A 27,374-nucleotide genomic window follows, 5' to 3' on the forward strand; every position below is an offset into this window, starting at 1 on the left:
TCGGACTCAGGCAGCACCCAACCCCTTCGACCCTACTTTGCTGCGATTGTAATTGTTGCGTGTACCTACGGGTTAAGTGTAATAATTGTAATAAGGTCGTTTTAGGTCCCCATTGCAGACAGGAGCAGTACCTCTCCCAAGTCTTTGATCTTTAGTGTATCCGATGTGAGTATACAACCCCAATAGATAAGTGTAAGTGGATTAGACATTATTGTCGCAGAACCCACAGAGAATTACGTAATGTGGACCGACCCAACCAGAATGTTCACATATCCTCGAAATATCAACTCCAATATGAGTTCCTGAAGAAAGGACCCTATTGTGCCACAAGAATCAGAGATACCGGACTAAAGAGAATGGAGGGCAAGACCAGGTTGGCCTCTGGACTCGCTGCCAAGAAGAACTATTTCTCGGCTGTTGGAGGCACCCCAATAGGCACGAGAGGTAGGAGTATAAGCCATGCTGGACCTCCACTGCCAGTGGTATTATCACTAGTGGTATCTCTAGTATCTGGTGACGAATGCCGGAAGTGCTCTCAGACCTTCTCCTGGGGTAGGTTTTATACTATGACTGTGCACACGCATATCAATCACCAGTGTTATACCCGTGAGAGTTTAAAAGTGTGCAAATACGGCGGACAAGAATATTGGGTTGGACAGAATTTAGGAATAGGCGGAACAAGATTAGGAGTAGGGTGTCCTAAAAGGAAAAAATGGCTCTGCTTCACTAAGGCAGGTCACTGGGATATTCCAGACGGAGGGGGAGTACAAGAGATGGTGAAGGAAGAACTAGTGAAGAGCGTGACAAAGGTCACAAAACAGAGAAGAAAAAAATTAGAAGTACAAAACGAGAGCATATACCAGAAGCTGCAAAAACAGTTACAAAAAGAGTTAGGATTCCCCACTCTTGGGCAAAACTTGTTTTTAAATCTAGCAACAGACATAGCTAAAGAATTAAATGTGACTGACTGCTGAGTCTGTGGGGGAGCTTGAATGACTGAAGAGTGGCCGTGGAGAAGTGCAAGTTTGAGTCCGATTGAAATCCTGGAATGGAATTATACCCTCACCATGAGAAAAAAAAAAAAAAAAAGGAGGCCTAACAAGTGGGTGATAAGTTCCACAGTAATTGGAAAAGTCTGTTTGACCTGGGAGGGGGGGAACTTTTCAGATCGAATGGGGGAGACACCATGTAAAAAAATAAAGTCTTAAAAATAGATTCAAATTTCACCCGAACTTGGTTTCCTTGAAAACCAAAGTCATACCTAACGTTTCAAAATGAAACCAAAAATTGTACCCGGTGTCCTGGTTTGAGGTAAAACAGAACCAATTTGGTTCAGTAACTTTGTTTCTTAATTAATAAAAACACTCTGTCGGTCCCATCTGGGGTCCCCCATGTCCCCAGTAGCGGATTTTGGCCTAAACCACGATACCTGGGTACCAAAAAGTAGTCTCTTTAAACGTAAGAAGGAGGGTATGAATCCATTCTCAGGAATGAAAAACAGCTCACAATATTAAGAAAATGTAGAAGATACAATGAAAGAGTTTTGGCAGGCACCGGATGCGTTGTTCTGGATATGTAGAAACTGGGCATTCCCAGAATTACCACCTCACTGAAGAAAGACCTGCACCTTGAGAATAATTCAACCAGGACACACAAACCAGCCACATGGGCCCAAGACGGTAGCTGGGGATATAAAACCCCATCTATATACTGAATCAAATTATAAGACTACAAGCAGTAGTTGAGCTGATCACTAACAAAACGGCTTCAGGACTAAAACTGTTAACCCACCAACAACCTCAGACAAGGGCAGCGTTCTACCAGAATCGGCTCGCACTAGACTATCTGCGAGCAGTAAAAGGAGAGGTGTGTAGAAAATTTAACATACCTGATTGTCATTTAAAAATTGATGATAATGAAAAAGCAGTATGAGAAATCGCTGCTGATATCCAAAAAAATAACACGTGCTGGTGCAAAAAGGAAATTCAATGGTAAATGCCAGTTGGTGAAATGAATTACTGAAAATCGCTTGGTGGAAGAAATTAAGACTGATTCTGCTGTGTGCCTTTTGAAAGTTTCTTATTTCTGCCTTGTTTAAATACCCCGTTTCATAAGATTAATTCACAGTGTAGTCCAAAGACTGCAAGTGGCAGCCACTCCTCAGAAAATCACGATCTTGAGAAAAGCCAAAAAAGAAGAAAACCTCGAAGAAGCCACTCAAATTCTTGCCAAAATAGAAGAATCCTGCGAGATAAATGTAAAACGCTTCAGCAAAATTAGATGATAAAAAGAAAAAGGGTGGAATTGTAATAAGTAATTTGGCAAAAGTTTTGCTTCAGCTAAAAATGAATGTGTGCTCGCTATGGCTTCAGCTAAGATGGGTCTGTGCTTGCTATGCCTTTGGAAAAGGGATAGTTTTAAATAGGATATCAGACGAAAGCAACAGTTAGAACTACCGAAAATTTGCAGAACAAAGGGTGGTGTAGTTAGCTAAGATAACCACAGAAGTGTAAAGAATGAAGAAGCCACAAGAAGGACATGGTGATAAAGACTTTGGCCCTCCCTCCATGGACTATCAGGAAGACCCCTGAAGAAGCATAGCGCCTGGGAGGGGGGCATTTGCATTCCCAGAACTCATTGATTATGTATTTGGGGGTGGGTCACGTTCCAAAAACTCATTGATTATGCAAACTATGTTCCAAGAAGAAACACAAATGATTATAAGGAATATGAAATAAAAACAAGCGGTTGTAAAGGGAAAAATGAGACACAGGAGGAGAAACCCCCTGTGTAACTCCCAGCGCTGTAATAAATATTCTTTGCTCCACCGAATTTGCCCCGGACTAAAATTCAATACAGTGAGCGCGTTTCTCACAAAGGGAGAAAAGGCAAAAAAAAAGGGAAAAAGAAGAAAAGGGGAAAAAGGGAAAAAAGGAGGGGGAAGCAAAAAACAAAAGGGAGAAAGAAGAAAACCCCCACATATTAAAAAAGAATGGTAGAAAGGAAAAACCAAACCAAACCAAGGAAGGAAAGTGGGAACAGCCGCCAGGCAGGAGGAGGGACAGGAGCCGGTGGGGAGGGGGGGGCGTGGGGGGAGGTGGCGGTGCCAGCGCCGGCCCCGGGGGCTGTGACACCACGTTTTGGTCCTCTACTGCAAAGTGTTCTGTGAAAAACAACCAACCAAATCCCACCCAACGACAACATCAAAACCCAAAGAGAAATCTCTGCAGCTCACACGAGCCTGAGCTCGCTCTCCGCTGCTCTCTTTCCAGTGTCTCGGGGGGGTCACGGCCGAGCTGAGATTGGGGGGTGGTGGTGGGAGTTTGCCCCATGGCTGTGATGGGGGGAGAAGGGGTGGGTGGGGAGTGGGGGATGTGCTGTGGGTTTTTTTTGGGGTGGTGGTGTTTTTTTGCCAGGTGTCGCTTTACCCAGTGGCTCGGGGAGGTGTTGGCATCAGGAAGCCTGTGCTAAAGCGGGGTGGGGGCCTCGCCGCAGTTGGTTAGCAGAGCCAAAGTGGTTACTAATGGTTATTAACAGCACAGTAATTAGGCCCGTGTAATAGGGAAGCTCAGATGCCCCCTAAGCACCCCCCCCCGGTGCTTCTCTAGCCAGGCGAGCGCTGGGCGTCCCCCCCGCAGGAGAGGAGCGCACCTCCGGGGTGGGTGGAAGGGCGTCACCCAACAGGGAGAGGACCAAGATGGGGCTTGGGTGTCCCTTGGGGTGGCCGGGTGGCGGGGTAGGGCTGCTGGAGGCTGCCACGATGAGGGACACCCCCACGCCTTTCTCCATGGCTCCCACAGCTCTGCTCCCTCCCTCCCTCCCACCCATCCAGTGCCACCGGAGAGGTGGTGTCCCCCTTCCCGGGGCGGGCAGGGGCTGTGCCACCCCACCTAACACCTCAACGCACCAAAGCACCTCACTGGGGGAGGGACCCTGTGCCTGGTAGCCCCGTGCTCCCCAGCACTGTAAGGATGGGGCTGAGCCCCCACCACGGCCACCCTGTGCAAACCAAAGACCCCCCCACAGACCCCCCCACCCCCATTCCCCGTGGCACTGCGAGGATGCACAGCCGAGGGGTACGGGGAGGGCTCTCTCCATCCCACAGCCTCCCCCTTCCTCCTCCCTCGCCTCCCGACGCTCTCCCTTTCGTTGGACTAACACAGGCAGAGAGAGAGAGAAAGAGAGGTTTTATTATTTTTTTTTTTTAATTTTTTATTTTTTATTTCCTAAAAGCCACCGGTTTGTCCTCCCAGGCATGGCCAGAGGAGCTCGCCCAGCTTTGAGGGGAGGAGGTTGGGCTGCGGCACACAGCGCAGTGGCTCATCAGTTTTTAGAATTAACGATAACAAAACTAACGGCGATTTTTAAGTTTTGTAAGGATTTTATTTATTTATTTATTTATTTCATTTCAAAGGGGGTGGGGGCGGGAGGGGGATGTTTGTTTTTTAGCACAAGCCGGCTTTTCTAGAGGTTAAAGAAAGGCCGTGCTCGGCCGTAAACGCTTTGGGGAAAGATCCCAGTTGCAAGGAGAGAAGGTGGGAAAAGAGGGGCAGGGGGGGAAAAACAGATTTCCAAGAGGTTGTCAGCCCAGGGCTGGGGGAAAAAAAAAAAAAACAAAACACTAGCAAAATTATTATTTTTTTTTTAATTTCAAAAATAAAACACACACAACCCCCAACCCCAAATGACACACACACATCCACACACAAAAACTACCTCAGGGTTTCATACCTCAGCACATTGCGCTTCTGTTCCTTTTAGAGATTTTGTGTGACTTGTAAAACTGATAGCTGGAGCATTATTTTTGTTTATTTTCTTAATAAAAAAAAAAATGAGTTGGAAAACACGCTCTACTGAGTGCGAGGCGGGAGAAGGAAAGCAATCCCACGGGTGCCAGAGCTCTTCCATAGTCTCCTTCCGCTGGCTGAGAGCCAGGGGCAGTTCCTTCGGAGAAAGCTTGAGAGATGTTTTAAAAGAGAAAAAGAAAAAAAAAACAAAAGAAAAAAATGGGGGGAGAAAAAAAAAGAGAGGAAAGAAGAACAAAGAGAAAAAGAGATAAAAGGGGGGAAGAAAAAAGGGGGAAACGGAAAAAAAGGGAAAAGGAAAAAAGGGGGGGGGAAGAGAAAAAAAAAGGAAAAGGAAACAAAACCCCCAAATATAAAAAAAAAAAGGTAGAAAGGAAAAAACAAACAACCAAACCAAGCAAGGAAAGGGGTGAAAGCCATCGGGCAAGAGTAGGGACGAGAGCCGGGGGTGAGGGGGCGGTGCCAGCGCCGGCCCCGGGGGCTGTGACACCACACTGCAAAGTGTTCTGTGAAAAAAACCCAACCAAAACCCACCCAACGACAACATCAAAAAACAAAGAAAAATCTCTCCAGCTCACAAGAGCCTGAGCTCGCTCTCCGTTGCTTTCGTGTGTGTCTCGGGGGGGGGGTCACGGCCAACCTGAGATTGGGGGGGGGGGGGTGAGAGTTTGCCCCATGGCTGTGATGGGGGGAGAAGGGGTGGGTGGGGAGTGGGGGATGTGGTGTGGGTTTTTTTTTGGGGTGGTGGTGTTTTTTTTGCCAGGTGTGGCTTTACCCAGTGGCTCGGGGAGTGTGACGAAACAGGAAAAAGGGCTTCACTGAGAGGTTCAAATTAACAATTTCTTTGGACTTCGCTCACGGGTCCAATACATCACTATTGCAAGTTCTGTGTGTGCGATGGCGATTACACTATTGCAGTTTAAAAGCAATTAGCGGGATCCACTATTGCGAGCTACAAATGCCCCCGACAAGTAGCAACACAAACCACAAGGGCGCTAGATATTAATGCCTTAGAAGAGTGCACCAGTCACAAACTCAATCGCATGCCCTATACCGTACGGATGTTTCTTAGTCACTTACCCTCTCTCTCTCAGGTGAGGTCGCTCCGTTCCTGGGAAGTTACCCTGTACAGCGTCCTGGATGGGGGGGACGGATCTCCTAGGGGCCAGCTGTATCCTTGGAGGATTCCCCATTTGTCTCCCCAGACCCTGCGGTTTATATTTCCTGACTCGGTGAGGGTGCAGGATTATGCCCGAGTGGATTACACTGTCTGGGATATTTCCCTCTGGTGGTGCCATAGCGAAGTCTCTGTCGCCAATTTGTGATGTCCAGCGCTCAACGTCACGGGAAGAGTGGTGGGATGGGACTCGGGGCATTTTGATTGTTAAGGGCCATTTGGTCTTGGTTGTTCTGTGCCATCTGGAGATAAGCCCGGGCTGAGCTGTTTTGCAGCTCCCCCCAAGTTCTCTCTGCACAGCCAAGGCACGGCGGGGATGGAGCTGAGTGGGATGGCAGCTCCCTGCCTCTCACCTCTGGTGCTCTGAAGCTTGGCTGGCTGCTCCCGTACAGTGTTACTGGCTTGACCAGCAGGTAAAGAACCCAGATTTGGGACACCACTGGGGTGTCCGTAAGGGGTCCTGGGCGGCCCTTATGGGGTCCTGGGGGGGACTCTTGCAGGCCAGAGGGAGTCTGGGGCAGCCCTTCAAGGATCTGGGGGTCCCCTCTGGTGCCTCTGGGGAGGCTTTTGTGGCTGGAGAGGGCCGAGCTGGTTTCAAGAGGTGCTTCCTCCCTTTCTCCAGCCCACCCAGCTCCCCCGACACCACCCCCCCAGGTTGGTGGGTGCCAGCAGTGCCAGCCTGTCCCAGTGGGTCGGGCACTGAGGGGGGCACAGCCCCAGCCGCGGGATGGCAGGATGAACCACAGCATCAGGGATAGAGACCAACATTTTATTTCTTTAACATTTCCCACGGCGGGCACCCCAGGGTTGCGTGGCTGTACCCTGCAGCCTGTGCTCGCTGGCCAACTCGGAGGACTGCAGCAGCCTGTTGAGGAGCAGCTTCTCTTCTCAGAGCTCCCTCTACGACATCCTGGAGGCCTGGCCCAGTGCAGCAACAGAGTTAGTGGTGCTCACACACTCAGCACAACCCCGCTCTCCCATGGCTGCTGGTGGAGCAGTGGGGAAACCGGGGCCGGTCCTGGGCCAGGAGCCTCCACGGGAGCTGCCAGCAGGGACGGAGAAAGAGCGGGTTCCCAGGCAGGGGATGGGACTGAGTGTGGAAGCATACGCTGTGGAGCTCTGAGCTGCTGCGTGGTGCCAGGTCTATCCAACGTCAGGCAGTATGTTCCCAGGAGACATCACCGCTGACAACTCTTCCGAGGAAGTGGGGCCGTTTCTGTAGTCGTAGCCTGCCTGGAGAAACAGCCCCACGGAGCCAATAGTCTGCTGAGCAGCAAGGGAGCAGAGTCGCTGACTCTCAACCAAGGACTGAAGTACAGCAACCCACTCTATTGCCTTCCCCCTTCGCCCGCTGCCTCCCACAGTTTAGAAGAAAAGAACCAGGGAGCTCCAAGTGAGGGGATCCCTCCCCCACTCCCCCAAATCTGCCCAACACCCCCAAAGCTCCCCAAAGATACGGGACTCCTCCCACACACCTCCACTCCCCACACCGACAACCCTCCCCCTCCCCCAACGCTCCAAAAAGCAGCAGTCCTTAGGGCAGACTCCTTAAGCTGACTCCACAGCTACGGCTCCCCGTCGGCTCTGGGGGAGACAAGGGGGCCCCGGGGCTCTCCGTGGGCTTTAAGGGGGTCCCAGGGCTGCCCACGGGCTCCCAGCAATGCCCGTGCCCACCACCCACCCCCGCTTCAGGGGGCCCAGCGCTGACACCCCCCGACCCATCTCGGGGGTACCTGGGGGGGCTCGGCCGTGGGCTGGAGGCGGGCGAAGGGGGCACGGCCGGGCTGACCTGCCGGGGGAGGCTGAGAGCGGAGCCCAGAGCGGAGCCAAGCGCCCGGCCAGGCCGGCCCCGGGCACCCTGCGCTGCGGCCGGGGCTGCCGCCACCTGCGGGGAGCGAGCGGGGGGTGAGGGGGCGGCAGCGGGGGACGGGGGAGCCTGAATCGGCCCTGTTCCCTCCGGGGACCCCCCACTCGGCTCTGTCCCCCCCAAACAGGCCCAGGCCGCCCCCCGAGCCCCCCAGCCCGGTCCCGCCACCCCACAATCCCCCGAACTGGCCCTGGACTCCTCCGCACCACCGCTCCTGCCGCCGCCGCCGCCCCGCCCGCCCGCCCACCCACCCACCCACCCACCCACTCTCCCTCTCCCGCTCCCGCTCCCGCTCCTGCTCTCCTCGGCCCCGGTCCCCCCCGTCTCCCCCGGTACCAACCCTCGCAGCTCCCGACCGCCGACGCACACCGGAAACGTTCTCCTTCGCGTCCGCCCAACCGCGCATGCGCCGAAGGGCAAACCCGGGCCACGCCCCCCAGCGTCGCCGCGGCGAAAGCGGGCGAGAGGGGCGGGGCCGCGCCGAGGAGAACGAGGGGGCCGGGCCCCACCGCAGCCCCGCACCGGGCACTGCGAGTTCGAAACCATCCCTGCCCTCCCCAAAATCAGCCGGGACCGCCCGAAACCAGCCCAGCCTTCTCCAAAATGAGACGGACGTCCGCCTGCAGAGCTCCGCCAGTCCCCTCGACGGACATCGCGGGGATGGGGGCAAAGAAAACAACCAGAAAGGTACTGAAAATAGCTTGGAGACGGTGCTTAGAGATCCTTCCGAGAGGCAAAACACGGCCTTTGTTCTCATTTTTGAACACGGGGTTTCGCAGTGCTTCGCGGGCAGTGGTTATCCAGGGGCATCAGCTATCCCGGGAAGCGAACGTTCCCATCCCGTGTGGCAAAAGTCCACTCGCATGAATAACTTAGACAGAACCCGCCCACAAAAGGACAAGAGGCACCTTTGGTCACCCTTTGCTTGAAGCTTCGCTAAAACTGTATCCTCAGATTGGCCCTGTCCTGCAGTTTCTTTCCCAGAGTTTTGCCCCAAACCCACGCTTCTAGCCCCGCTCCCCAAGCCCTCCCTCGGGGCCCACCACCTTTCCCCAGCCCAGCCTGTCCTTAAAGCTTTTCTTTCCACACACAGCCCTTTCCACTCACCTCCCTCCGGGGCCTCCTCTCTCACAGACACCTCACAGCCCTGCAAACCTCCTCTCCTTCGCCTCTCCCACTCACGAAAACCCATTCCCCCCTCACAAACACCCATTCCCCTCACTCCCCCCTCACACAGTCGCTCCCGCACCCCCCACCATCCTCTCTTCCTCTCTCGCCCCCCCTTATCTCTCGCCCCCCCCTTTCCCTCTCCTCCCATTCAAAATGGCCCTCCCCTCCCCTCCCCCTCCCCTCCCCTCCCACCTTTTGTTGCTTCAATGACGTAACTACTTACTCTCTTTCCATCTATACATCAGGAGGAACCGTCTATAAAAAGTTGTTGGATAGTTTTTTGGGTTTGGTTTTTTGTTTTTTTTTTTGTTTTTTTTTTTACATAGGGCATTGGTGTGTTTATTAGGTCTTCTCTTACCCTGGTTTGGTAATTTATAAAATCTAATCAATCATGGTGCGGCTCCCCACTTGCCTGTCCCTACAGGAATTGTGAAGGATTCAGGTTTCCGTCTACTACGAGGGTCAAATCATTCTTTTCTATTAAAATGGTTTCGTACTTCAAAGTTCTGGAATCTGTTAACCACTGGCCAGACTTTTGAGATAAGATAGTTCTTACAGTGTGGGGGGGGTATGCATGATTAGGGTTCTTCTAGAGGTTAATTTTTGGCTTTTTTCTACTAATATTGCTGTGGCCACTACTGCCTGTATGCATGTGGGCCACCCCCAACATACCGGGTCCATTCATTTTGGATAGGTATGCCACCGGTTTCCTTTCTCCGCCCCGTTCCTGCATTACAACTCCATGCGCTATCCCTTCTTCCGTGTTTAGAAGAAGGTGAAATTCTTTGTTTTTTTTTTCTAGGGAGGGGAGGGCTAAACCCGGGGCTTCTATTAACTTCTGCTTCAATTCTTTAAATTGCTCTTGTTTGTCTTCTGTCCGCTGTATTGGACTGTCTTTTACAAGTTTGTCATACAGAAATTTTATTGATTGAGTGTATCCTTTAACCCATAATTTACAGTACTTTAGTAACCTTAAAATATTCTTTATTTCACATTTCGTTCTTGGGACACTTAATGCTGTAATTCGTTCTGGATTGATTTTTCTTTTTCTTTTGTTAATTAGATGCCTTAAATACTTTACTTCTTTTTGTACAAACTGCAGTTGTGTTGTTGAGACTCTTAACTCTTGTTCTCCAAAAAAAACCATTCAGCAAACATATCGATGTCTCTTTCTGACTTTTTGCTCCCTCTCTCCCAATACCAACAGATCATTTACATATTGCAAGATTCGTACTGCGGGTTCTGCCTGGAACTCCCCTAAAATTTTCTCTAGCATCTGTCCAAATAGATTTGGGGATTCTGTGAACCCTTGAGGCAGGGAGGTCCAGCGGAGTTGCTGCTTCCTCCCGGTGTCCGGATCTTCCCATTCAAAGGCAAATAAGTTTCTACTCTCCTCTGCTAATGGACAGGCCCAAAAGGCATCTTTAAGGTCTATTACACTAAACCATTTACGATTCTGCGATATTTTACTCAGGAGGGTATATGGGTTCGAAACCACAGGCTGCTGAGTCTGTACTCGTTTATTGACTTCTCGTAGGTCTGTGACTAATCTCTATCTCCCCTCAGCCTTCTTGACCGGTAGAATTGGACTATCGTAAGGTGACATCCAGGGTTCCAACAATCCATCCTTCAACAATGAATCAATTACTGGTTTTAGACCTTTCCTCCCCTCATAAGATACGAGATATTGTTTTATCCTTACTGGCTGGTCCTCTTTAACTTCTGCTTTCGCGCGGGTTCATTTACTTGTGCTGGTTTCTTCCCCTGGCAACGCCAGCAGCAGAGCGGTCGGAGGAGAAGGGTGAGTGCCAGGCTGGTGGTGCGGAGGGGCGTGAGTGTGATGTGCGCGGTGGCCCCGGAGGGCACTGAGAAGGGTCGGTTGGTCTGGCTGTGCGGGAGGATGCTCTGCCTGCAGCGACGGCCCGAGCAAGCGTGGCCTTGGGGAAGCATCTGGTTGAGCGTTTGTTGGTGTGCTGGAGAAGAGCTGGGCAGGTGTCCCAAAGGGCAGCGTTTGGTGGGACCTCCTTCACCCCAAAGCTTTGTGGGACCTTTTTGAAGCCACCCTGGTGAGGCCTCTGCTCCTTCCACCCAAGTACTTTACGTTTCACACCGTGGAGTGGTCATTTCTGACTGCATCCTCAGCAGGACCTGGGGCCGGTGGCAGTAGCTTCAACTGTGGAGCTGTAGAGACCTGGGAAGGATGGAGGAGAAGGAATGAGGCTCCTGGTGAAGGGAGGGAAGTGAGGAGGTGCAGTGTCCACGCTGGCCTTGAGGACTGGCTGGGCAGGAGAGGACATGTTGGTGTAGGAGCCATGGAGCAGCCCGTGGCCAGAAGCAGAGGGTGGACACGGGGAGCACGGGCTCAATGTGAGAGGGAGCATGACCTCGGCGCAGCGGGTTTAACTAGAGGGCTGGGAGCGAGAGTGGCGTCCAGCCTGGGCAGGGGAGCTGGGTCTGCTCCTTCTCCATGTGAGCAATGGTGGTTTGCAGGTAGCATCTGGTTGCACTTGCTGGAACGCAGAGCGGGAGAGAGTTGTGTCCTGGATTTCCCCTACAAAGGCAAGACATGGGTGGAAACGTGGCAGTGGGGAGGGACTGGGAGTAACTGGGACCCCCCATCCGCCTCCCAGCCCCATCGCGCTGGGATGGGGCTGCACATCACCCCAGGGTTTCAGGGCTTGAAGGGTTGTCCCCGTGTCCCTGCCGGGCTCACAGTGGTGGCACGCTGCTCTGCGTCGGGCTGGGGGTGGCTGGGAAAGGTCTGGCATGCTGGGGCCATCACTGACTCTCATTTTCTCTCCCACCATAGAGCTCCTGGGCGTACCTCTCAGGTCTGTACGGAGCCCCCCTGGCCGGCGCCTGCTCCAGGCTGAACAACCCCAACTCTCAGCCTATCCTCCCAGCAGAGGGGCTCCAGCCCTCACAGCATCTCCGTGGCCTCCTCTGGCCCCACTCCAGCAGGTCCATGTCTTTCCTATGTTGGGGGCTCCAGAGCTGGATGCAGTACTCCAGGTGGGGTCTCACCAGAGCAAAGCAGAGTGACAGAACCCCATCCTTCGCCCTGCTGGCCACACTTCTGATGCAGGCTGGGATATGTGTGGTTTTCTGGGCTGTGATCACGCATTGCCATCTCATGTTGAGCTTCTCATCAGTCAGCACCCCCAGGTCCTTCTCCTCAGGGCTGCTCTCCATCCATTCTCCGCCCAGCCTGGATTTGTGCTTGGATTGCCCCGACCCAGGTGCAGGACCTTGCACTGGGCCTGGTTGAACTTCATGAGGTTGGCATGTGCCCACCTCTCCGGCCTGTCGTTAGTAGAAGGCCAGGCCTGCAGCACCCCGGTTATCAACCCGGCTCGGGTGGGAGGGGATGCTCCTACATGGTGGGGTTGCCCTGCGCTGGGGGGGACATCCCACCGAGGGAAGGTCTTGTTGAAGTGGGGGCCACGCTCATGCTCCCTCTCCCCCATCCCTCCCCAGATCGCCCCGTCAGAAGGTCCCAAGGCCAGTGAGCGGATGGTCATCATCACAGGGCCGCCCAAGGCTCAGTTCAAGGTGCGCTGGGTGGGGGCTGTGGGTGGGGGGGACAGTAAGGGACAAGTCGAGAGCATCCCTGTGGTCACCACGGTGCTGCCAGCCTGGCTTGGCCTCCCTCAGCGCCAGGGGAGCTCTTTGCTGGGTACTGTGGTTTTGATGCTGCTGGACGTGGGGACATCATCAGCTTTGGGGATGGAGGGGCACAGCGGGCGCTGCCTGATGGTTTTCCTTCCTGTCCGTCTCCTCCCCAGGCCCAGGGGTGAATATTTGGGAAGCTGAAAGCGGATAACTTCTTTAACCTGAAAGAAGAAGTGAAGCTTGAAGTCCACATCAAGGTGCCTTCCTTCGCCACCGGCCACGTGACAGGCAAAGGTGGCAAAACGGTGGGGGGTGGTGCCCCGGGGATGCAAAGGTGGGCATCACCCATCACCCCTGCCCACCCCAGGGGGACAAATCCCGGGTGCTCAGTGGCCTCAGTGATGTCTTGACCCTCAGCCCCCATGTTCTGGTGGTGGTTCTCGTTGGTCCCAAGGAAGGGGGAGACACACAGGGTGCCTGGTGCCGTTGTGACTGTGGCAGTGGAGGATTTTGGCTCTGCCACAACAGAAGCCTCTTGTGGTTCGCTCCAGGTGAACAAACTGTAAAACTTAACCAGCGCGGAAGTCCTTGTGCCATGAGACCAAACCCCAGACAAGAACGAGGACGTCATCGTTAAAGTCATTGGGCATTTCTTTGCCAGTCAGGTACAGTTTGGCCGCGGCTTTACCCGATCCTCCCCGGCCGCTTTCATCCACCGAGGAAAGGCGTGGGGCTTGCTGAGCCCAGCACCACCTGAGCACCCTGCCACTCTTCTTTTGGGAGGTCCCTGTGCCCCCAAGATGCACTGAAGGTGTTTTGGTAGCTCCCCCAGGCTGTGCGAGCACTGAAATTGAAGATTGGCTCGATTGAGCTAAAAATGGGTGTTTTGGATGCCGTGCAGAGCAGCACCCAGGGTGTGAATGGACTCCTCTGTGCAGGCAAAGCCACGCGCATCCCACCTGGGTGCATCTTCCATAACCTTGTCTCCTGTCCACTCGAGCAGGATCGCAGCCCCCCAGAAAAATTCAGGTGCTCTCGAGGAGTGATGGAGGAAGCACAAGTTAAAAACAACTCTCTGGAGTGAAAAGTTGGGAGTGGCGAGATGCTCGGTGGTTGCTCAGGGGTGGGTGGTGGGGGGAGAAGCCCCCCCTGACCCCCACCTCTTGCTTTTCCCCTCTCCTCCCCAGGACTGCACAGCACAAGATGAGGGAAATGCTCCAGCAGGTGAAGCAGCAGGAGCAGAAACACGCTCCGGGAGCCCCGGCCTTGCAGCACAGCAAGGGAGGCTCCCGCCGTGCCGCCCAGCACCGCCCGATGAATGTAACCCCACTGCCGGATATCCCACCCCTCCCCTCCCCAAACCCTCCTCCCCCACCCCCAGCAGGTCAGGGGAGCAAACCAAAGACCCCCCCAAACACACCCCCCCCATTCCCGCGGCGCTGCGAGGATGCACAGCCGAGGGGTACGGGGAGGGCTCTCTCCATCCCACAGCCTCCCCCTTCCTCCTCCGTCGCCTCCCGACGCTATCCCTTTAGTTGGACTAACAGAGGCAGAGAGAGAGAGAGTTTTTAGTATTTTTTTTTTATTATTTTTAATTTACTAAAAGCCACCTGTTTTTCACCTCAGGCACAGCCGGAGGAGCCGGAGGATTTTTCAGTTTTGTAAGGATTTTAATTTTTTTTTTTTTTTTTCAGAGGGGGTGGGGGCGGGAGGAGGATGTTTGGTTTTTAGCAAAAGCCGGCTTTTCTGGAGGTTAAAGGACAGGAACTAGTCCAGTGGTTCTCTAATGCCCGGTAGAGCAGGGATGTAGGATTGCCAGCAGGGGGTGAAACCCCCCATAATAATTAAAGGAGCGTTAAAAAGCGATTTCTTAAGGGCTTTGAGAAGAGCAGTGCCTGTATGAGCCAAGAGAAGGTATCCCGTCTCCTCAAAGAGGCATTTCTCTTTCACGCGCCCTTTCCTCTTTGCTTCCCTGAGTCCCAAACTGGGGTTGGCATCTGCTGCGTCCCCCTGTCCCGGCTGTCCCTCTGTCCCTTCGCTCTCCATCACCGCCCCGACGCGGCTGAAAGATGCGGGTTGCAGGAGAGAAGGGGGGAAAGAGGGGCGGGGGGTGTCCTGGTTCCGGCAGGGATGGGGTTAATTTCCCCGAGGAGCCGGCAGGGACACAGGTATCCCATCCCCTGTGAGCCATGCCCGGGGCTGGGGGGAGCTCGCCGGGGGAGGGGGCGGGAAGTGGCGGCTGGGAGCGGGCTGCGGCGGTGCGGGGCCGGTCGGTGCGCGGAGGCGCTGTCATCGCGTCCGTCTATTCCTTTACCGCTGTTATTGGGATTGTTTGCCCTTCCCGTTGCTCTTCTCTTAAACTGCCTTTATCTCAACCCGCGAGTTTTTTGCCTTTTTCTTCCGGTTTTGCCCCCGGCTGCGGGAGTGGAGCGAGCGGCCGCGTGGTTCTTTGTTGCCGGCTGAGGCCAAACCACGACGGGGGAAACACCGGATTTCCAAGAGGTTGTCAGCCCAGGGCTGGGGAAAAAAAAAAAAAAAAAAAAAAAAACCCAACAAAAAACCTAGCAAAATTATTATTTTTTTTAAATTTCAAAAATAAAGCACACACAACCCCCAACCCCAGATGACACACACACATCCACACAGAAAAAAACACCTCAGGTTTTCATACCTCAGCACCTTGCGTTTGTGTTTCCCTTCTAGAGATTTTGTGTGCCTTGTAAAACTGATACTTGGAGCTTTTTTTTTTGTTTAATTTGTTAAAAAAAAAAAAAGATGAGTTGGAAAAAACGATCTAGACCGAGTGTGAAGCAGGAGAAGGAAACCACTCCCACGGGTGCCAATGCTCTTCCGTAGTCTCCTTTGGCTAGCTGAGAGCCAGGGGCTGTTCCTTTGGAGAAAGCTTGAGAAATGTTAAAAAGGAGAAAAAAAAAGGGGAAAAAAGTGGTGGAAAGAAAAAGAAAGGGGGAAAAGAAAAAAAAGGCAAAAGAAAAGAGGAGAAAAGAATAAAAAAGGATAAAGAGAAAAAAGGGGGGGAAGAAAGGTGGAAAAAAAAGGGAAAAAAAAACCAACCCAAATATAAAAAAAGGTTGTAAGGAAAAAAAAAAAAAAAAAAAACACAAAACAAAACCAAGCAAGGAAAGTGGTGAAAGCCGCTGGGAAGAGGAGGGACAGGAGCTGGGGGGGGTGTGGGGGGTGTGAGGTGGCGGTGCCAGTGTGGCCCCAGGGGCTGTGACACCATATTTTTGTCCTCTACTGCAAAGTGTTCCGTGAAAAAAAACAACCAAACCCCACCCAACGACAACATCATCACAAGAAAAAGAGAAATCTCTGCAGCTCACAGGAGCCTGAGCTCGCTCTCTGTTGCTCTCTTTCCAGTGTCTCGGGGGGGTCATGGCTGAGCTGAGATTGGGGGGGAGTGGTGGTGGGAGTTTGCCCCATGGCTGTGATGGGGGGAGAAGGGGTGGGTGGGGAGTGGGGGATGTGGTGGTGGTTTTTTTGGGGTGGTGGTGGTTTTTTGCCAGGCGTCGCTTTACCCAGTGGCTCAGGGAGGTGTTGGCATCAGGAAGCCTGTGCTAAAGCGGGGTGGGGGCCTCGCCGCAGTTGGTTAGCAGAACCAAAGTGGTTATTAATGGTGCACTAATTACGCCCTTGTAACTGGGAAGCTCAGATGCCCCCAGTCACACACACCCCCCACACCCCCCACACCCCCCCCCGGTGCTTCTCTAGCCAGGCGAGCGCTGGGCGTCCCCCCCGCAGGAGAGGAGCGCACCTCTGGGGTGGGTGGAAGGGCGTCACCCAACGGGGAGAGGACCAAGATGGGGCTTGGGTGTCCCTTGGGGTGGCCATGTGGCGGGGTAGGGCTGCTGGGGGCTGCCACGATGAGGGACACCCCCACGCCTTTCTCCATGGCTCCCAGAGCTCTGCTCCCTCCCTCCCTCCCACCCATCCAGTGCCACCGGAGAGGTGGTGTCCCCCCTCCCGGGGCGGGCAGGGGCTGTGCCACCCCATCTAACACCTCAACGCACAAAGCAGCTTTCAGCAGTCACAGCCACCCGGGCACTGCCAAGGGGGCAGCAGGGGCTCCCCAAAGGGGGCTTACAGAACACAGAGAGTGTCCGTACACCACTAACCCCTCTCCAGGGGCGGATTTTCGGGATGCTGCTTGCTCATCTCACCGCTGAACGACACCCCGATTGCCCCTTCAGCCCGTTGTGACCATCGCTTCGTGGCTTTTGTGCTCCGATGCTCATCCTGGCTCCAATCCTCTTCCTGGGGGATTGTGAGGGAGCGAAAAACCACATCGCTACATCCAACTTTCTTTCAGTTAAATAAAAAAAAAGAATAAATCACCCTCTCTCATTACCAGGTAGAGGTTCGTTCCCTTAAGGCTCTTTTTATGAAAATAAATATTTAAATTATATAAAGAAATAAATACTTCTCTTTTCACATTAGATAACTCCCTGGAGACAGCAAAAAAAACCCAACACCACTGTGCACCAGTGTCCACCAGGGCTTTATACTTTTGTGGCTCTCATGTGCCAGGCCATCGAATCCACACAGTCCAATACAGTCGGTTGTCCCTCTCCTCCTCCTGGCTGGAGGCAGGGCACCTCTACTGTTGACCGTAGTACCTACGATTATCAGATTGGTTCCTACCTGGTCCGTAGGATCGCCTACCGTAGGTTGGAGCAGCCTTCCTCCTGTAAGAATCCTTTCTTCTATCGGCTTCATTTTGCAACTCAAGCACCCGTGCCTGTAGGGCTGAGGTAGGTTCTCCATCCCTCTTCTTCATGTCTTCTGCATATTCACAGAGGCAAACCCACAGGATATCTCGCATCAGCTTTGATTTGTCTTGAGTCGGAGCGTGGTTTTTCTCTTGAGTAGGAGGGCGTTTCCTCTTAGCAGCTGCAACATGAGTCTGTACAGGGAAAGCATGGAGTTTTTCCTCCACCTTGGTTAGTTTATCAAACAGTTTATCGGTTTGCTCAACTAATCTCTGGGTCATTTGCTCTATTTTCTCAGTCAGTTTCTCAGTCATTTTCTCGGTGGTCACAGTCAGCTTTTCTATGGCTGCCACAGAGAAGGGACGAGAGAGACTGTCTTCATACTGTCGTACCTTCTTAACCCCTTCATTTACAGTTGGTGTGTCAGTATCGGATCCTCCCCAGACCATTGTTGACAATGTGTGGGAATATGTTGATGGTGCACTTTGTACAAACTTTTTCAGCACAGACCGTTTGCATGGCATTTCCTCAGGGTCTACTATCACTTACCCATCACTATAAATCACCTCTCGCACAGGCAGTTCTCTCAGGTACTTAATACCTTTTTCCATGTTGGTCCATTTACTTGGACGGCATTCGATATCGTCCTTGAAGGGATACCTGCGCTTTATGGCTGACACCAGTCGCCTCCAGAGACCGAGAGTGCTTGTCTTTCTCCCAATTTCTTTATCAATCCCTCCATCCTTGGCCAGGTTTCCCAATCGCCTAGCTTCTCTGCCATCTCAGTCTAGGGTATCTGCCCCGCTATCCCAGCATCGGAGCAACCAGGAGACAAGTGTTTCGCCTTCATGACGACTAAAGTCCTTCCTGATACTTCTCAGATCTTTCACGGAGAAGGATTGAACAACTCCCTCTACATCTGAGTCCTCCTGTGGTGAGGCTGCCCTAGAAGGGGCCTCTCCAGCATCTGCTCTAGAAGGACTCTGGCCTTTGTCTGTTTTCAAAGGTCTCTTTCCTGTGATAAACTCAGTATCGTTTGTTCACCAAACCTAAAAACTCACATTTCCACAAGAAGGCAACTGTTTAACAAGAGGTGGCAAGATGGCCAACATTTTACTGTGTAAACAAGATATGCATGATTGTGCAGGCAAAACTAAGCTGCAGGGTCAAGTTATGTAGACAATGTATAATAAATTGTGAAAAGACTTGAAGGAAAGAAACCTTCACCCCAAGACCACTGGCAATACTAGTGTTTAAGATGTTAATTTGTGTAATTTTAAAGGTGTTCGTTTAGTACTGCCAGAGTTTTAGAGATACCTATAGCACTTAGATAAATACTTTGAGAAAATGTTAGATGAAGAATCCTTATAGAATTTACTAACTCTTTAGAAAAAGGGGGGGGGACTAAGTCAAAGATATAGTACTAATTAACTAGTAGTAATTCATAACCTAAAAGACAGGCCTGATAAAAAATGGACGAAGCAAGAAGTCTTGAGGCATTGCCAAGGACAGCTCCTGATAACGAATAAAAGAAGGCCTTGAAAGGCGGCTGAAACCAACCCTGCGGTCTGGACAGAGACCAAAAAGAAAAACTGAGTCTGCGCAGGGACAAAAGGTTACTTGAAGTGATGAAGAAGAATTTGCAGCCTTCATCCTCAAGACCCTCAGCGACCACCACCACAAAGCATTGCGCAAGCGCAGTTAGGAGGAGTTTATGAAAATGACTTCTTAAAGCTAATTTTAATACGAAGCGGGGATAGGTTATGCATATGTATAGCCGTATTAAGAGATCTTATGATTATGTAAAAAGTACCATATATATTTGAGAAAGCCGCTGCATTGAGTGCGCGCCGTCGGTGGAGTGAGACTCCCGGGCCGCCCAGCGCTGTTTTGCTTGCTGCCGCTTGCTAATAAATACTCCAAATTTTAATTGACTCTGTCTCACGTCAATTTTGTGAGATCAACTTATAACATTTCCCTTATCTGGTCTTGAAGGACCCTCCCCTGGATCTTCTTCAGAACTCTCCCCCAAGCTATCTGACTTGAGGTGGTCTTTGTCGTAAGGGGCAGGGGAAGGAGTTGACCTCCTCTTCTTCCTCCTGGTTACCGGGGCGGCTTGTACCGATTTTGATGGAGTTTGAGTAGTTTTGGTGCTGGTTGTAGTGGCTGCAGTAGGTTGTGCCGGGACAGGCGGCGGCATGGCTTGTGCCGCTGCGGGGGGGGGCACGGCTTGTGCCGGGACGGGCGGCGGAGGGGCCGGTGTTGTTGCAGTGGGGGGGGCGGCTGCCAGTGATGCCGGTGCCGCTGTGGTGGGGGGGCGGTTGCGGCCGAGCTGGGCGGGGCTGCGGTTTGCACCGCTGCAGATCGCCGAGCGGCTGCGCGGGTCTGAGTGGCGGCAGCGCATGGTCCCCTACGGCTTCCCCTGTGCCCATGTTTCCTATGAAACCACCCCTGCAACACATTCAGGAGCACCAACAACAAAATCACGATCTTGAGAAGGTACCAGAGCCCAGGAGGTTTCCATGCCCCAGCTCTGAGGGTGTCACATCAGCATAAGTATCAAAGGGCGAAGTAAACATTCCCCAGGTAGAACCGAAAGTATAATTAATAACAGAACCCATCACCTGATGCCCGAGATATACAGGTAGAGCCGTTACCCAACTCATCGTGTTATACATCTGAATTGCGAACCACACCAAAACAGCACCTTTAAACCTTCGCATAAAAAGACAAAGAATAAATGAAGTTTGCAACACCTTTGGCAGGTTAGACCAAGTTGACTGCATTAAGGTCCAACAAAGCTGTTTAAAGGCATGATACACGATTTCGTCTAAGAACGACATGATGCAAGCTGTCTGTTCTAATCTCTGAGCAAACTGGAATTCAAACTATTCGGGCAACTTATCACAGCTCTGGTGGAGCACTGCTCGGGCCCCACGTTGGGCGCCAATTAATCTGCCCTGGTTTAGGCCAAATCCACCACTGGGGACCTGGGGGACCCCAAACGGGACCGACAGATGCTCCCCTCTACCCCTCTTCAAAGAGAGAGGCAGAGGAGGAAAAAGAGACTTAGGAGTTTAGAAGGAACTAAACTACTTTAATGAAATATTAATAATAAAATAAAAGGAAATAATGAAAAATATATACAAAACCGTTTCAAGCTCCCGAGATGACAATCACGTCACCGGCTGGCACTGGGGCAGTCCCAGGCTGGACTCAGTGACGGATGGGAACTGGATTCCAGATCTGCATTCAGGATGGGGATCACAGGCAGACAAACAGAGTCCCCCTCAGACATTGGCCATTGAAGGAAGAGCACTGACCCTTTGATCCCTCAGCTTTTATACTGAGCATGAGGCAGATGGGATGGAATACCCTGTTGGTCAGTTTTGGGTCACCTGTCCTGTCGCTCCTCCCCGCAGGTGGGACCCCACTATGCTTTTCCGCTTCCGACCCTCCAACGGGGCAAATGACAAAGCTGGTTGGCCGTGGGGGTTATAGCAATAAGTATAAGCAAGAGCCTCTCTGCATCCCATGCCTGGGCATCAGCTGTAACCATTGCTCTTATCGCTCTGAGAGAGTGAACGCTGACGGCACAATAGGCAGTTAATTTCAGTTGGTAGAAGAGGCCCAGCTAAGAAGCCAAGTTACTGAACAAAATTGGTTCTCTTTTACCTCAAACCAGGACACAGGGAGAGTTTCCTTCCATTAAGGCTCTTTTTATTAAAATAAATATTTAAATTATATAAAGAAATAAATACTTCTCTTTTCACATTAGATAACTCCCTGGAGACAGCAAAAAACAAACCTGTTGCGGCCAGGTGGAGGGGAGCAAACACACCGATACGATGTATGTTAGCGTCAATCTCCGCTAAGCTCCGTTTATTGTTAACACTCGGGTTACATATATAGTCATTCATATCTTGTACACGCGATCACGCATTGTTTGATTGGCTGTCTCGCTTTGTGCATGCGGCGAGCACGCAGGGTTATTTCACCCATGATTGGTTAACATTATCATATTGTTTAGTCTTGCTCAAGCGTTATTTTTCTTGCGGACACCTGCTCTTGTTTTACTCTTTCTGCCAACTTTCCTGTTATCTAGTCTCAAGGTTAAGGCGTTCTTCACAATTTGCTATACACACGGTCTATTTTCCAAGGACTGGCTCCCACACAAACCACCCCAAACCAGCCCAAAGGACAGGGGCTTTGGTGAGAAATCAAGAGATGGTAAACGCTTTCTTTCCGTGGTCATGACAAATCCAGTTTTAGGAATCAAGTAGACGGTAGATATTCCAGAAACAGAGGAAAACTCTCTTTGAGGAGACGGTAGTTCAGCACGTTGTCCTTGGGAAGGTAAGTTGGGCAAACACGACTGTAACCACCACCACAGATGTTTCCCATTTGTCTGTAATGTGGTCGCGTGCGCTGCGAGGCGCGAGCGTGTGGCTCAGCCATGGAAGTTGACGACATTCCTTCTTCACTCTGCCCTTAACGAGGTCACACCCATCTTTCTGGCTCTCGCTTAAGGTGCGTTAGCTAATTTCAAAGAGAGTTACTGTCTCCAAAATAAGGGGGGGGGGGGGGGGGGGGGCGGGGAAATAAACTGTCTTAACCCACTACTTCATAACTTGAAGAGGAAAATTTGTGTGCCTGCTGCTGTTCCAAATGAGGTCTAAGAAATGTAACTACAATAACAACTAGTCACCTGGAGGTGATCACAGCGTTGTTCTAATAGTGCACATCTCACAGCAGCTGTTGGTGGTGTTGGCAAAAAAAAACCCCAAAACCCCAGAGTTACTGTCTCCAAAATAAGGGAGGTGGGGGGAATAAACCATCTTAACTTCTACTTCATAACCTAAAGAGGAAAATTCGTCTAAGAAATGTAACTAAAGGTCTAAGAAAACTAACTAAAGGTCTAAGAAAAGTAACTAAAGGTCTAAGAAAAGTAACTAAGGTCTAAGAAAAGTAATTAAAATAAGAACTCTTAATAGTCCACATGTCACAGCAGCTGTTGGTGGATTATCTCCCACACCATCTTCTTGCGGAAGTATGGCATGTGAGTCTGAAAAGAGAAGAGAAATCCATTAAATAATGACGTCACAGTAGAAAGAGGCGGCAAACAGGCATAAACGCCCAGCGGAGTCCTTAATATGAAGTTCCCTTTAAGAACTGTCAACCGTTTGGGTACAACACCCCACGCGGTTCCTAAGAGGGTGACACGACAACCCGACAAAACCAGATTGACTTGACTGCGCGACAGCTTACAAGCACGCTAATAAAAGACCGGTCTAAAACAAAATCAATAAAAATAAGCGGTGTCTTGACTGGTCAAAGGGTAGAAGCCATTTCTCCAAAAGATACCGAGCCCAGATATGCCAAACCCGCTGGCGGCAGTATCTTGCCCAAGAGGAATCTCACCGGCAGCAGCTCCCAAAGGCGGGGATGGAGAACCACAACTCTGCCCTGCCCAGGCCACTTGGAAGTTCTGACCCCAGCAACTACGCACCGAAACGGGGCATGAAACCTCAGCCCCTGTCCCGGACACAATTAAGAGCTGCTGCCTAACCTCCCTGGCTCCTGTCCCTGGGCGAGAGGGGCTTGGAGGGGTTTATGACCTTCACTCACCTGGGTAAAGTTGAACGGTTTCTCTCTGGCGATGTACTCTGCGTATTTACACATAAAGACGCCGCAGTCGCTTCCGTTCAGCTGCTGAGGGATCTCCTAAGGAATGCAAAGAAGATGGAGGATTTCCCTCTGTCTCAAAAGAAAAGCAACTTGGAAGTAGCGCACATTACCCACACCGACACTGCGCTCACCGCACACTCCTGACCCTACTTGCCTAATCCCCGATACCCACTCCCGCCCACGAGGAACAGACCCAGTTCACTGCGCACCATCCCTCCCCTCTGCCTCCCGGACTCGGACACTACAATCCAAATTCTTGGCAGGCCCAGAAGTGGCAGCAGCCCTCCTCCCTGCGAGGTGTCTCAAGGTTCGCACGGCGTCTTTCTCAAGTGACCTTTCTTAAATCCAGTCTTTAGGGACCCTTTGCTTTGTCACGTGCCAGGATCTGGGCCCCAAAGAAGCACTTACAGTTCCCATTTCAAACCCAAGTGGTGCTCACGTACACGTGGCTCCATGCTGTGAAGAGTCCACTCCGAAACATTCAGCTCCAGGTTTCTTTTTTCCCGGCTTTCTTTTTGCAGGTATTGGCTGGTTAAAACAAAAGGGAAAAAAAAAATCCCTTTTCATCTCTGTAATTTAGGCCAACAACAAAATAAAGTGGCTGAAGGATCACAGGAAGATGAATGGCAGGACGGGAAAACGTCAGAGGATCCTCACAGCAGCTGATTTAAGGCTGATTTGGGAGGAAAAATCCCAATCTTCAATTTATAAACACGCTGAGAGGCTGTGAGCTAATGGTCAAGAATGAGACCAACAATTCCAACAGAGGCTTCCACACAAACCTAAGTTCATTGCTTCGGAGAGGTCAAAAAACCCCAAATCACATGTTATCAGAGGACCAAGAGACAAACCAAGCAGGGAACTGTAATGCCATAATTCCACCAGGTGCCTTCATCCCACATACTGGGATCCAACTAACAAAGTCGGCACACGTGTGCCACGGGGCTATGGTGGATTTGGCTGTGCCTATCACGGGAAGGCGGCAGAATCCAGGCACCCCAGACCTTGGGCGGAGGGGACGCTGTGACACCAGATAAGCAGTCGATGCCAGACAACTCGCAGCAAGCAACGCCAAGATTCCGGGTTGGTTATCTACAAGCCATGTGAAAACTTGCAGTCGCCTTACAGGGACAAAATCTAAAAACCCTCTCCTCATTCACACCAGAAAAGCAGTGATGGAGCGGTTACTTACAGCAAAGTCTGACAAATCTTGTCCCCTTTCTGCCCAAGCGAGTCCAAGTACGTGATCGTATTCTTCCTGAGATCTATGACCTGTTATTAAAAGGTGACCATTAGACAAAGCACAACCTTCTGCCACACACCCCCCAACACCTAAATGACTTCTCTTGCCAGTTTTTGCTCCCTGTCCAATTCTAAAGAAAAAGCCCGTGGGACTCACGGCTAGTGTCCAGTGTGCTCGCAAGTTCACAGGCACGAAGATGATGTCCTGCTTGAAGACATCGACACTTCTGGTCCATCTTCTTACTGCTTCGTAGCCCCCAGATGTTAGTTTGGCATAAAAGAAAGTACTGAATGCATGGACCGCTGGATAGCCTTCCTTCTTGCCTCTTTCCATCAGAAGACCCATGTAGAAATTAACCACCTGTACCATAAAGAGGAAACGTGAGGTGTCAAAATAAGACGCTGCCTTCCCCAACGAAAAATACAGCACCATGTCTTTTCTGGCCACCCTTAAGCACGCAGCGGAGAGAACTCCAGCCTCAGCTGTCAGCTTTTGTTCCCAGAATTTCACACGGGGTTACATCGGCAGTTTGATCAAAACACCTGCCCCCCACACCAATAACCCGGACGAACTCCGGGAAGCTGCGTCATACAAGAAGTAACGGAACTTCCAGAAACGCTCGACCCTTCAATACCTCAAATAAGACTTGTACAGAGATTTCTAGGCTCTGCCGCGGAGGTCGTCAAAGAACGTTGACGGGACTTCTGTACACGGAGGGGTATTTTTCAATAAAGGCTGAGTGAGACTAGCCCTGTGCTGCAGCTGGTTTTACCTCATCGTTTAGCCAGCAAAGGTTCCTGAGCGTGCGGATGTCTTCGCGAGTGACCTTTAGTTTGAAGGCACTGCTCATGATCTCATCTGGCTCACCTCTGCCAAATGCGGCACTGACCTCTCTCTCCATGGCCTGAAAGGAACAATTCAATGGGGAAGGACTTGTGAAACAGCGCATGGAGCACGCTGACCTGGGGGCAGCTTTCCACTGAAACACGGCCTGTAAATTCAGCTCAGGTGACAGAGCAACTGCCTTCGACGGTTTCTTGGCTCAGTGAGCGATAGCGCTTTTGCCTTGCTTGGGTGGTTTCAGCATCCTAACTTTGAACTTCACAGGCTTGCTGCCATTTCTTTTCACCAAGGACGTTGGGATAAAACCCGTAAACTCAGCAAACGCGCTAAAGCAGCTGAAAATGGAACACAACTCTGGCAAACCCCTTTCCCACGTGCTGCCGCGGCCCTCGCAATACCCAGGTTTAAGCCAATCCCAGCGGGGAATGCAAAGAAACCACTACGGATGGTGGTATAAAATACTCTGATCTGCAATAGCATCTTCTTGCTTGAATCTGGGCGAGCAAAATAAGAAAACCACCCGGTTTCCCTTGTACCCAGCATCAACGCTGCAGACTTTGTAAACTCTGCATTTGCTCGCCCTTTCCAAGTCCATCCTCAACAGGCAGGAAAAGGTGGGGGGAGCTCAATTAGACTGCAACTCCGAAGAATAAAAGCAGCCAAAATTCATACAAGCAGGGGAAACTGAACTCCCACTCCCCGGTGGACGGCACCACGGATCAGCACAAGCTGATCTTTCAGGTTCTATCACCACTGTAGGACAAGAGGCACATCCAATATAACTGGATGAGTCGGGTTAGCACTGCTCTGGAGACTGGTGTTCAACCTGGACTCATTTTTTGTCCTGCTAACAGAAGGCCCACAAACCCTCAAGGCAGCACAACTGAAGGAGCGCTGGAGCACACGAAATCCTTCAAACCAGCTTTAGTGCTGACCCTCGCACTGCAAAGTCACAGCCGCAGACGCTCGCTAACAGGTTCAATGCAAGTTCTTCAGATTTCAAAGAGCCTTAAGAACCACCGAGAATAAGAGGAGTTCCCTGCAGCTCTGTCACAACCTTCTCTTTTGTCTAACAGACTGTCGGCTGTGGTACCTCTGTGAGCGGAGGAAAGCGTTCCGCTACTTTTCCCAAGCCTGGCACTTTCTTTCCTTCCACATTGAGGCTGGCTGACTTTTTGGACTGAACACGTGTTGGGTGTCCTCGGAATAACGCATCTTCTGAGATTTCAGTGCCACGCTGCCTCTGTTAGACAAACGGACGTTAAGCTAGCAATCAAGCACAGATTTGTTTGCTTGGGAATAGGACAGAAAATCTTGCTTATATAGGAAACTGGAAGGGTTTTTGTACACACATCCAAACAGCAAACCCCAAAGTGACTTTTTATTGACGACTGCATTCCAACTGTGCACCCATGGAGTGCTGCACTTGGAGGCAAGAGAGGCAGAGAGCTCGTTTGGTTTGGGCTAGCGTTAAGAACCCCAGCAAAGCCTCCACGTGTAGGTATTAAGTTGAGAGTGAGACTACTATTTATGATTTCCATGATTAAAATTGTATTTTTGACCTCAATCCTGACCAGAGGTGGAAGTCGGAGATGTACTTCCCATCCCAGCAAACAAGATAAGACTAAAGACACCCCAGTCCAGCTTTGCAGGTCAACTAAGGCTGTGCAGTAAAGATTTTGAGGCTATACCCAACACATGAAAGGGGAAGAATCAAAATGCTATAGTGTAGCGTGCTCCTAATAGTCCAGAAACAAAATTAACGGCAGCGGAAAACACTTTGCGACAGCGCTACTCATCAAATAATGCTCCCACTTTCCCGGGGAAAAACAACCTGGGCAAATACAGATATTGTTGAGTAAGTCATGTGAAGAGTGCTGAAGTTTCTGATCACAAATAGCTCTATTTTCCTTGTGAATAACACAATCTTACCCCCGCGATGGTTTGTTTCGCTGCTCCTTCCTCTTCCTCAGAGTTTTCCTCTGGTGTGCAGTACCTGCCAGGAGAGGGAGAGAGAGAAGTGAGCTTTGTATCCGTCCTCTCCCATGGAATTCTCAGGAATTCACCTTCTGGACAAGAAAGGCTTTTTCAAGGCTTATTCTGACTACAGCCCCAGTTGCACACATCAACACGTGACAATATCGCCTCAACGTCCAGCACCATTCTTTCTTAGCAGCAAGACTGGGATAGAATGAAGAGCTGGGAGCTTTGGAATTTTTTTTTTTTCCCATTTACTTGTACA

General features: G+C 51.3%; 1 protein-coding gene across 1 annotated transcript in view; it reads left to right on the forward strand.

Annotated features, from left to right (window-relative positions):
• Nucleotides 1-520: 520 nt before the first annotated feature.
• The window catches only part of LOC309684474 (electroneutral sodium bicarbonate exchanger 1-like), a gene marked incomplete at both ends in the record, with an annotated part of 134,036 nt that continues 107,182 nt past the window's right edge, over nucleotides 521-27,374 (forward strand). Inside the window, one exon of the mRNA XM_082500378.1 lies at nucleotides 521-529. Within this exon, the coding sequence (XP_082356504.1) occupies nucleotides 521-529 (9 nt within the window). The remainder of the gene's footprint in view (nucleotides 530-27,374) is intronic.

The sequence above is a fragment of the Vanellus vanellus genome (assembly GCF_965231255.1).
Source record: "Vanellus vanellus genome assembly, contig: HAP1_SCAFFOLD_97, whole genome shotgun sequence".
Taxonomy (NCBI): Eukaryota; Metazoa; Chordata; class Aves; order Charadriiformes; family Charadriidae; genus Vanellus; species Vanellus vanellus.